General features: G+C 50.8%; 1 protein-coding gene across 4 annotated transcripts in view; it reads left to right on the forward strand.

Annotated features, from left to right (window-relative positions):
• Positions 1–12,093, forward strand: part of LOC133354036 (uncharacterized) — a 42,629-nt gene that overhangs the window by 11,534 nt on the left and 19,002 nt on the right. For 3 of the 4 annotated variants that reach the window (XR_009756534.1, XR_009756533.1, XM_061570582.1), the window contains exon 1: positions 2,634–9,586. The exons of the other annotated variant lie outside the window; for it this stretch is intronic. Coding sequence is in view for 1 of the 3 variants with exons in the window: in XM_061570582.1 (XP_061426566.1) it covers positions 9,121–9,586 (466 nt within the window). In the remaining 2 variants the exon portion in view is untranslated. Of the gene's footprint in view, positions 1–2,633; positions 9,587–12,093 lie in introns of those variants that run through there. 4 annotated transcript variants of the gene reach the window in all.

Raw genomic sequence — 12,093 nt, forward strand, 5'->3', positions numbered from 1 at the left:
TTTTTGTTTGTTTAATATCATCACGCACGTTCACGCACACGTATAGCGGAGCGGTGATGTGGTGGTGTGCGCGGTGCGCTAGCAACCCGGGCCGCATGAGTTCGATTCCCGGAAACCTCGATGCTTCCCCATTCACCAACCGAGCATTGGTTTGAAACATCGCATCCTATTTATTTCACTAATATTATCGTCAGTTTTTTTTTATTTTTATCATTAAACATCGTCTACAATGTTTAATAGCGACCTCTTCATAGCGTCAACCAATCCGTCAGCTGCCACAATCGGGAGGCTTTGGCTCAAGCCACTTCTAGATGACGACGCCGCCGACAAATGTGTCTCTCACGCTCCTGCCCGCGGAACGACCGACTCAGCAACCCGCGAGCGGCCGATTCGATCGTCGCCGCGCGCATCCGCGGTGTAAGTTCCCTCGTCGTGATTCATCTTGCCCACGGAAACGACCACAATCCACTCCTTGCGTGATGACGCGCGCGGATGCCTTGAATGTTCTTTATCTCCTCGGAGAGGCGATGCCTTGGCTCCCCTCCTCCTCCTCAATCGTTCATTTCCTTTATTAATGTATCAGACGCAGATCCTCGTGGACTGTTCAGATGCATAGATGTGTTTGTTATGCATTAATCATGAAGACTTGTGGGTTATTAATTCCAACATTAATTTATGCTCTTTGAGCCGATAGCCAGAGAGAGGCACGCATCCCTTTCATTGGCTCAAGAGAAATGCATTTTTTAAAAGGAAAGTGTCGGTGTGGAGTTCGCAAATATTCATTACTGTTTGAGATTATTTAATACATTTGTGCCAGTATATTTTTTATATAATGTAATTCGCCATTAACGATGCTTTATAAAATATAAAAGCGTAACGAGCTAACGTTTCAGGGATTGACCCTTGAGGATGCTGCTGCTGCTGCGTTGACAGTGATGCATAAACATCACAGACAGACACAAACCTCGACACATTTGTCAATAACATCATAATGTAAACAATATAAAATAGGCGACGTTTACGGGCAATGAACCTTCTTCATAACACGTCATCTACAATTGGAGACGACCAAATATTAGCCCACGAGATCTTTCCCGAGGTAAACTAAGGGCGCTAATCTAGCAGTGGCTGTTGATGTTGATGAGGATGATGAAATAGAGGACGTTATTATACATGCTGAAGATGGCGAGTTAACTTCACACATGTACTGCGTGTTATTTATATCGCGTTAGGAAATTCGCGCGCTCACATTCTATATGGTCAGCGTGGTAAAGTATGGCCATCACCCCCCCCCCCCAACCCCGCAGGACAACAGCTTAGGGAAGACCTCATCCAGCAGTGGATTAACAAACAAAAAAACATATCTGTGCTTGTGCTGCATTTTATATTGGCAGTAAACTTAGTTCGTGAGCAGGCGAGAGAGACGGCATTGTGAAATTGTCATTCACTTGTTTACCCAGAGGATCCTGAGTCCCATGGCTCGCTTTCAGGAGGGTCCTGCCGAGGCGTCGCAACGCGGAGCGATGCTCGCTATGTGTCTAGCGACTGAGTCATTTGTTTGTGCGTACGTATGCGTGTGCTATATATAGCAATGCGCTACGCACCCGGCGACCCGAGTTCGATTCCCGCTCACGGCCATCAACACCCGCGACGATTATTTGAACCGGTACCCGGGTCTCCGCGAAGTCGACTCAGCCTAAAATGAGTACCGGGTGCGGTGTGCAAACATCGTCACTGGGAAGACAAAGGCGGTCGGGCGTGGTGCTGGACACTCTCCGCCTCGTGTAGAGTGCCGGCCTTCATAGGTGCTACTCGCTTACTGCACTTGCCCCAACAGTCTGTTAAGACTATTCAGTGGATCTTTGCCTTTGCACACAGGTTCAAAGAAAATTGCCCCCGTTGTGTACGAATTTACATACAAAGACAACGATCGCCCGTCTAGCCTCGACTGACTGTTGGGGCAAGTGCTGTTAGCGAGCAGCACTACCGGATGAATCGCCACTGCGACTCCCGCTGTGCACGTCGCGTCTATCATGTCGTGGGCACCAGGCAGCAGTAGGGCACAATGCGTTGGTGGTACTGTACTTCTATGCTCCATCGTATGCAGTATATGCAACACCAAACTCGGCGCGGACCAGGGTGGTGAAGTATGGTCATTTTAATCTACGCAAACCCGCTCCAGCTGATAGGGAAGTTCTCACGACGTCTCCGGACTGTCAGCTAAACATTTACTGACGGCCGCAGGTCACCGGCCTCTGTTCTCGGTCATGGGAAGGTTTTTATGTTCTTTTTGTACATGCCATACTTCACCACGCTGGTCATTGCGAATTGGTGAAGAGAAGTGCGGAGGACGGAACCGGCCGGTTCTGATGTCACTAATGTCCGCTCGACGTGGCCAGGAATCGAACTCGGATCTCCCCGGTTCAGTTCGGGCAACGCAGAGCAGCGCGCTAACCACTGCGCCACCGCTCCCCACTGGTATATACAGCTTCTAATTATTTTATTGGGCTCGGAGAGCGGCTGTGTAGACAGACCTCCTTAACCCCTACCCGCCCCACGCACCCCCCCCCCCCACGCCCCAACTCCTCCAACCCCACCGCCTTAATTGATTGGCCACCACTTTGTGTTTTCGGCCATAAACGCCCTCCAATTTATTCGCCAGACAAACTCGGGGCCGTAAAGGAATAAATCGGCGCAGTTAAAAGGAAAATCACAGAGAACCAACCGCAGGGGGAAATAGAGAGAGAGAGACGCAGCGTGCCCCCCACCCCCCATACAGTCGCTTATGATGGTGGTGGTGATAGTGGGGGGGGGGGGTTCCTTTGCCTAAACAAACTCGGCAGCTTGTAAATGTATCCGTGTGCCCGTGTGAGTACAGCCGAGATGAGAGCACGGGCGTAAAGGATGCACCCACGGACGCACGCGCGCGCGCGTTGAACGAGAGAGAGAGAAAGTGGCGGGGTGGGTGTGGGTGGTGAACGCGCGTTCTGAGTGAGATGCGAGCGGCTTGCCCACCACGAGGGCCCCGCGTGTCTCCATCCTCCTCCTCCTCCCTGAGCGCCCGATCGTGTGTGGGAGTCACTGTTTGAGGGCGGTGGGGTGCCGTGTACTCTTGATTGCACGACGCTTTCGGACAGTGAGACGCACCTGCAAGCCTCTCTCCCCGGTGTCTGTTAAAGTGCTCGCAGGTCTGGTCACGCGCATGCGGCTGCTACCGGATTATAAGATGCACCTCCCGTGCCCCCCCCCCCCCCCCGCTCCGCAACTATTGCTTTAAAATAAAGTGCGTCTTAAAATCCGGTGAATGCGGCGATGATGATAATGACGAAGAGCCATTTTTATTAATCTACTGCTTGATGAATCGTCCCGCCCGTCCCCGCCACACACGCGAAGGGTTGTTTGACCATACTTCACCACGCTGGTCCGTGCGGGGTTTGGTCAGTGAAGTTTTCTGAGCACTCTTTTGGACACCGCTGATGTAATTGGATACCGTGGCCGGGAATTGAACTCAGGTGGGACGGGTATGGAGCGTAAGCTCGTGGGATCCTGCGTCAACGCTCTCCCGAAATTTCAAATATTTACACGCAGTCTGTAAATGCAAATACATGTATATACACACGTACAAAAAATACAAAGACCCCCCGAGTAGCCTTAACAGACTGTTGGGGCAAGTGCTGTTAGCACCTATGAAAGACGGAAAAGCACACGACAGGGTGGGTGGCCAGCACCACGCCCGACCGCCTTTGTAGCAATGTATACACACCACACCAGGTACTCATTTGAGGCTGAGTCGTCCTAGAGGAGGCCCCTGACCGGTTCAGATAATCGTCACTGGGTGTTGGCCGTGAGCGGGAATGGAACCCGGGTCGCCGGGTTCGTAGCGCAGAGCGCTACCTGGTACACTACCTCTCACTACGAAAACATACACTGTATATACACACACACGCACGCGCGCGCGCATATATATACTTACAATAATACATACAAGCAGATGCGCGTACACATCCAAGATAGACAAAGATCCCCCGTGTAGCCTGAATAGGCTGTTGGGACAAGGGTTGTCAGCGAGCACCTATAAAGGTCGACATGGAGCACAAGCGGGATAGGTGTGACCATAATCACGACCCGGCCGCCTTTGTCCCCCAAGTGCCGATGTTTACGCACACCCCCACCAGCTACTAATTTAAGGTCGAGTCGACCTAAGGGAGGCCCAGGGCCGCTTTAGATATTCGCCGCTGATGTTGGCCGTTAGCGGGGATCGAACTCGTGGTGTCGGATTCGTCGCAAGATATATTCACACAGACACGAATGTGCATCAATGTACAGTATATATACACTTACAAATATAAATACATACACACACGTTTGCGTAAGCCCGTTAAACATAAACTCACACACACACGTGCGCACGGAGTTAATGTTGTGTTCCATGTGCACACTGATCAGAATGGTGAAGTATGGTCTAGCAACCTCCATGACCAACTCGGCGTGAGAAGGCCGTCATCCAGCAGTGGAGTTGAAAGTTACGTAATCTGATTCGATGTGTTTGTCTATGCCACTGATAACCTCGTGTCTGCCCAGTCACCATTCGCTGCGTTTTTACGGCATTGCGAATGAAATCGTCACATAAAAACAAATTGCGTGTAATAAGTTAATGTTTTTTATATATATAGATGAAAATGCAAAGCTTCATTCAAAAGCTGGGTTTTGCCCCCACCCGGCACACCACATCCAGTATACACATCGCCTGAGTCACATGCCACCAACTCCACTCTACTGGGGACTCGCAAATGATTGAACGGAAATAAATCCCGTAAAACAAAAACAAACACACGTACGAAAACGCAATCTTACAATACATCGCACGGTGTAGAATAATAATAATAACGATCACGCTTTCATTAAATAATCAATCTACTGCTGGATGAACGCCTGTCCACGCGGTTTGGAGGCTGAAGCGATATATTTCAACCAAGCACGGGGTTCGGATAGCACTGTCAGGGAATCTAGCTCATGCACAGCGCAATGCGCTAACCGCAGCGCCACCGCTCCCTCCCGATTAAACAATAACAGCAGCAGCAGCATTAAAACATTACACGCGTGGCAAGTGTACTGAACCGTGCATGGTCGGGAGAAGTTAATGCACAGGTATATATACTCCCTGCGGCGATGGCGTTTAGCCGCTAATGAATGTTATTGGTGTGTGCGCCTGCTGTGGTGGTGGTGGTTGGTTGTGGTTGGTGGTGGTGGTTGGTTGTGGTTGGTGGTGGCGGCGTTGCCAAGCTTTCTAATCTAATCGCGCAAACATTTTTTTTTTTTGCCAAACAAAGTGGTCGTCCGGGGTCTGTCCGTGAGCGTCCTTGACGTTTTGATCTGCCGATGCCTAGTTGTCACTGGCAGTCTGGAGGGTTGACCCCCGAGACCGGCCCCGTCTCTTCTGACCCCCCCTGCTCACTCACGCCCCCCCCCTCCGCTAAATCCCTAACCTCTCTCTAACCCTATCTCTCTGCCGCACTCCGCGAAGTTGACACTGAGTGGACACTGACCAAGCAGCCACCCCCTCCCCCCCCCCCGTTCCCGAGCGGCGGAATAACCCATTAAAGTATTGGAGCTGTGTTTATTTATTATTATTATATACAGAAAGCGTCTCTCTGAGATGGCTTCGGGATTGTGCCCGCGTACGGCGTCCCACGTTGCCGCATAGCATTGCTAGGAGATTCTTCTTCTAATTCATCATCGTCTTCTTCTTCTTCTAATTCTACTTCGGGAACTGAATATGGGTGCGTGGAGCGAACCGTCGGACAACGTGCCTCGCAACACGCGCTGCAAACCGAACACACATCGAGAAGCTTACACAGCGGCAGGGAAACTCTTCGCTGTCATTACGCAGTGTATAGACCTCTCTGTACACACACGGTATATGCAACGGCAAGGATCGCCCGTGTCAAGCCTTCAGTGAGTTTTGGGGCAAGCGCTTCGCGAGAATCTACGAAGGTCTGAACGACAGACGAGAGGGTGGGCGGCCAGCACCACGCCAGATCCACATTTGTGTTTACACACTCAGCCTTGCTATGTTTACACACACCGCCACATCAGCTACTCGCGTGGGGCTGAGTCGATCTAGGGGGAAGCCCAGCACCGGTTCAGGTAATCGTCACCGGTGTTGGCCGTGAGCGGGCATTTAACCCAGGTAGCCGGGTTTGCAGTGCAGCGCGTTAACCACTACGCTGCCGCTCTCCATATATACTATGCTGCGCGCACACACACGCACACGTGGGTAGCAGTGGTGCAGTGGTTAGCGTGCTGCGCGGTGGAATCTGTAACCTAAGTTGGATAGCTGGCCATGGCGAGCTCACTATCAGTGGCCAGTAAAGCTGCGTGGTGGGAAGGACAGCGCAGTACAGCAACATCAGACTAATATTCTTAGGTTTTTTTCGGTAAAGTCACGTGGGTAAAAATTTTAAATTAATAAAAGTAAAATAAAACAAAATAAAAAATCACGACGTTTCATGAAGCAACACAAGCCTCCGTCTTCAAGTGGAACCGTCACAGCCACGACAGCTGTATCAAGTAAATGAGAGATCACAAGAAATACCACCCCGTATATATAATGGTTGAGGGGGGAAGGGCCAGGAACGGCACACTTTTTATTAATATGGTAAGGCTTCAGACTAATGTTAAAAAGAATCGATTAATCGAGTTTCCTGGCTGGCTGCTGTCTGGACACCTCTTCACCCCCAACGACGTCTCTCTGTTGTTTGTGTCTGCTGCTGGCCATGGCCACCGAAACTAGCTGGGTAACTGTCTAAACGAGATTTTCTTTGTAACAAATAAACGTTGGACCCGATTGAAACATGGGCAGAAGACGTTCAGAAGAAGTTTAATAATCATAATAATGATTTGAGATTTTTAGTTTATTTTGGTGCTCTGAATGTCCAAATGATGGGTCACTTTGTTGAGCTATCATTTGGCAGGTCGCTTCTGAAAGATAAGTTACTACCTCGGTGGTAGGATGGGGATGGTTTAGTGTTGTGTTTGTTTGTGTTTGGGTGATTTGTTTACCTTTCTTGTACTTTTCACTCCTGTTGTGTTTTTGTCCTGTTTGTTGTTGTGACGTTCTTACCCCGTGCCCTGCCTGGACATCTGTAAAAAAGAGCTTCATAGCTCATCGGATTCCTCCTGCAGTACAAATACATATTCGGATTCTGAGATAGTAACACCGGGGGTAACGAAAACACGGAAGACTGACCACGGTTCGTTTCAAATTTGCTCTAACTTTTCAACGTATGCTATTGTTTATACATTTTCACGAGAATATTCTTGAAATCCTACAGGACATAACAAAAAAAAACATTTCACAATACGTATTATCTTAGCATGTTATTACTTTTAATTTCTCTGAATTGTCTTACATATTCCGTTGCAGAACGACGAGTTCTCTGTCTGGATATTTTTTGTTCATGAAAATATTTCAGGTGGATAATGCCTCGAGATGGAACATCTCGTTTCCCGACCCTCCGATGAACACGGTTGGCCAATGTACGGTGCGAAAGAAGCTCAACATACATAGTCACACCGGAGTGTCCTGGATACGCATTGTGTACCATAACATCAATGCTACAAACCCCGAGTATCCAGTATGGTCAAGAAACCTCCCTCCCTTCTCCGCACAGTGTGTGGGGGAGAGAGGGCTTCATCCAGCAGTGGATTGTGCTTTACACTGCCCTTTCACCATGTACACATGCACACTGCGTGTGTACACGTTCATTGTGTTACCACGGCTATAGCTAACATCAGCTGCATTTTTAAAAAATCCTGGGCTTCTTCTAGATCGACTCAGCCTGAAGTGAGTACCGTGTGCAGTGTGTACTGTTGAAACGATTGACTCGTTTACTGATTCGAGCCACTCCATCTTCTCGTGCGCCCTGCCGACCTTAATAGCTAGTCCACTCGCTAACCAGCCTCTCGAAAACGGCATTTGTACCGCGTAATATTCGTGACCATTTTTTTTACAGCGGCACATTCTTCGTAGCGGAGACGGACTCGTGCCTCGAAACGTCGAGTTATTACGAGGGTGCTCCTCCATAGGCGGTGCTAGTGATGAGAGAGTTGCGTTTGAGTGTCAGTGCTGCGTCCGCTGCCCAACGCAGTTGATGGGTTCTGCCGTGCGCGACATGGGGTCGAGTTTGGCGAACGCGTGAGAAAACACGCGTTTAGAGTATCTTGGCCTGCTATGAATGTCCAAATTATGATGAAACCACTTCGCTGAGCAATCATTGGCCACGGGCAGGTGGCTGTGTAACTCGGCGGAGAATTACGTGGTAAAAAATAAAATACAAAAATAGTGATGGTGTGGTTTTGTGTGTGTGTTTGTGTGTGTTGATGGCAAGTTAACTGCTCATGCCATCGGCGAGAACGCGAGCCACGTGACCGTTTCTCGCGCGCGTGACATCAAGGAGGCGCGCATTGCCTCCGTCATTATCGCAGCGTTGAGATTGGGACTTCAAAGTAAATTAGTTTTTTGCGCGAGTTTTTATTTTTATAATTTAAATAATAATCTATCCATCTTTCACTTCACCCCCCCCCCCCCGACACCCCCCTTAGCTTGGAAGCCTTCTTTACGGTTCGCGCGCTCGTGTAAAAAATAAAAATCCCGTGTAAATTAAAGACAAAGATCCTCGTATAGCCTTTACAGACTGTTGGGGCAAGTGCTGTTAGCGAATTAGCACTTGAGAATGCCTGGACGGCACGGGAGGGGGTGGGTGACCAGCACCACGCCCGGTGGTAGTGTAGCAATGAGCGCGCCCGATCAACCGAGTTCGATTCCCGTTCACGGCATCCTCTAGGTCGACTCAGCCTCACATGAGTACCTCGTGCGATATATCGTCACTAGGGAGACAAAGGCGGCCGGACAAATTACACAACATTTTATAGACGACAGAGGATGGCGGTATCATGATCATCGATTATCTATCCACTGTTGGTTGAAGGCCTTCCAAAGTCGTTATACCATGTCGGGTCCACACCTGAGCGATCGGTTGCATGCAACTCAATCGCTTTTACGTGCACTTCTCTGCAACGAGTTGCGCGCAGTTGCGCCAGCAATGAGACTTTCGTTTCATGCATCGATCCGCTCAGCGATTTGCACCGACGACGCATTTCATCATCGCCAGGTGCTGCACATTTGCCAACTATCGATTGGTAGCAGGTGACACTTTAAGTTGCGCGATTTCGAAGAGGGATTTAGTTGCCCGGCTGATCGCTGGGGTGTCTACCTGGCTCCGTAGTCCACCCGGCACTTCCACCTGTGCACAATCGGTGGTCACGAATTCACTGCCGCTCGCTCCGCTGTTTCTATTGCTGCCGTGGGCAGCAACCTCGGCTCCTTCCCCCCCACACCACCACTCACTCACCGTTCCCCCTACCCCCTTAACCCCTCCCCTCGACTCCCCGTGTCCCCCCTTAGACCCCCTCCCCCCCCCCGGAGCGCAAAGGTCAAGCGGTCGTGGGATCAGGTCAGGGCGCATGAAGGCTGCGGCTCCCCCCGCGCGGCACGGATCGTGCTCGCTCGCGATGGTTGTCAGAGGTGAGCTTCGCTTTGTGAATAATTGGATGTTTTGGTAAAAGGTTAAATCTACACCCTTAATTCATTACGCGCTGTACAAGGGTACTCTTTGAGAGAGAGAGAGACGGTGGTGGTTGTGTATATACGTGTGGTGTGTGTGGCGTTTTGCGGGGAGCGGTAGTGCAGCGGTTAATGCGCTGTGCTAGGAACCCGGGCCACCCGAGTTCGATTCCCGCTCATGGCCAAAACCGGTGGCGATTATCTAAACAAGTCCTGGGTCTCTCCCTAGGTCAGGGGTCGGCAACCAAAATAACAAGAAGAGCCATTTCTTTCCAATTCGGTACAAAATTCAGTATTTCAAGAGCCGCAATGCATCTGAGTACATACTGTTCATACGTACATATCGTCAAGAAGCAGCCCGTAAAGAGCCGCATACGGCTCCGGAGCCGTAGGTTGCCGACCCCTGCCCTAGGTCGACTCAGCCTCAAATGTGTACCTGGTGCCGTGTGTAAACATCGCCACTGGGGGGACAAATACGGCCTTGCGTGGTGCTGGCCACCCACCTCCTCGTGTGCCGTGCAGGCCTTCATAGGTGCTCCTCGCTAACAGCACTTGCCCCAACAGTCTGTGAAGCCTATATGGGGAGATCTTTGTCTTTGTGTTCTTGCTACGCGTACACGTTACGAACTTTTACTGCAAGTTGACTCTATCACGGGCTCTAGAAAGTGATAACGCGGTTGCTGTGTTAGTACCCGGCACGGCCGTGTTCATAGCGCGATGCGCCCACGCACTGCACCACCACTTCGCCTAACACCAGTGGCGGGTGAAATCGGAGCCGGTCCTGGGCACTCCGCTTCACTATCCCGCATTGACCCACGTGGTGAAGTATGGTCAAACAACTCCCAAGACACGGGGTCAGCCTTCACCCAGTGGATTGATCAAGGGATGTGCGTTGCATTTTTGTTACTTTTTTTAAAAGCGACGATCTATCATACACGGCGACACTTCGGGTGATACAAATATCCCCCCGTATAAACTGCGTTAGCGAGCGCCTATTGAAGCCGTGGGATGATGACGCGACGGCTGATTCACTGCGCCGTAAATCCGATTTTGAGCGCGGCTAACATCAGCCGCAAATTGCATACAAACGGGTCAACGGGTCTCCCCCGCGGGTCGACTCAGCCTTAAATGAGCGTCTGGCGTGATGTATAAACCAACCCTAACCCCCGCTGACCCAACGGCGTAGGGCAGGATAACTCCATCCAGCAGTGGATTGGAAAGGGGCTGAAAGAATTACAGAGGGCCACGCCTGGCCGCCTTTGTCTTCCCAGTGCCGTTGTTTACACAGCGTACTCATTTTAAGGCTGAGTCGACCCAGGGGGGGGGGTGCTCAGAACCGGTTGGTATATCACTCGACAACAATATACAACCCCCCCCCCCCCCGTGTATGTTCCTATGGCTATTGTTCCACGCTGGTTGCCAGATCCATTGTTTGAGAGCCGGGGGTTATCTTGAAATCTCGCGCGCGATGCTATCACGCGCGGCATGTTATCACGCCACGTGTACAATGGCGCGTCGATTATGCTGATTGGCGTGCGTTAAATATTTTGCTGGAAAAAAATTCTCAGTGGCGACAGTCGAGAGCGAGCGGTTTTTTTTTGCTTGCGTTAGACACGGACGTGTGTACCGGGTCTAGACACACACATACATGTAACACGCATGTAACATTACAGCGCCTTCTGTCAAACAAACTCCCACGAAACCTGACCGCGAGTTGTACATTCATAACATCCACGAGTGGATGAGTGTCACAGCGGCCCCAGCGTCAGCCGCTTGTTGGAGCGCGAGGCAGCGGCGAAGGCACCTCGCCTCGCCTGGAAGCGATTACAAGGCTCGCACTTTATCTGTGGCACAGAGGTTGGCACGGGGGGGGGGGGGGTGCTGAGCAATTCGCAATTAGTGGCGTGTCCAGAGGCCTGGGGGATCGGGGGGGTGAGGGGGGCACAGTCCACCTGGTGTACAACATACCTCCCCCCCTAGCCGCTCCCGAAATAACAGCCCCCCTCTGAATCACAGCACCCCCTAATGCAATAGCAGCCCCCCAGTACAAACCCACCCACCCCACATTTATGTATCACCCAGTGGCGGATGCATGGAAGAGGCGATGCGGGGGCTGGGGGATAGGGGGGGGTTGGGTCTCCCCCACAATGTGTATTTTATTAATAGTTGCCAGAGAGAAAATACGAGGAATGATTAGTCGATTAATGTTGTGTCATATTTAAAACGCTTGACAATGTCCTTGACAATGTCTGACCCGCACTTCTATTGGGAAGTTTGTAGTTCAACCTATGACATCACGCCCTGTGATCCACAGCCCCTCTGATCCACAGCTCCTCTGATCCACAGACCCTCTGAGCCAGAGACCCCCTGAACCAAAGCCTCCCTCTCCCTTATCAGAGTTGTCAATTCACGCCAACCCCCGAATCCACAACAAACACTATAGGGGCAAGTGCTGTTAGCGAGCACCT

This window comes from Lethenteron reissneri, chromosome 46 (genome assembly GCF_015708825.2).
Source record: "Lethenteron reissneri isolate LAM-NWPU_2019-01 chromosome 46, ASM1570882v1, whole genome shotgun sequence".
Classification (NCBI taxonomy): domain Eukaryota; kingdom Metazoa; phylum Chordata; class Hyperoartia; order Petromyzontiformes; family Petromyzontidae; genus Lethenteron; species Lethenteron reissneri.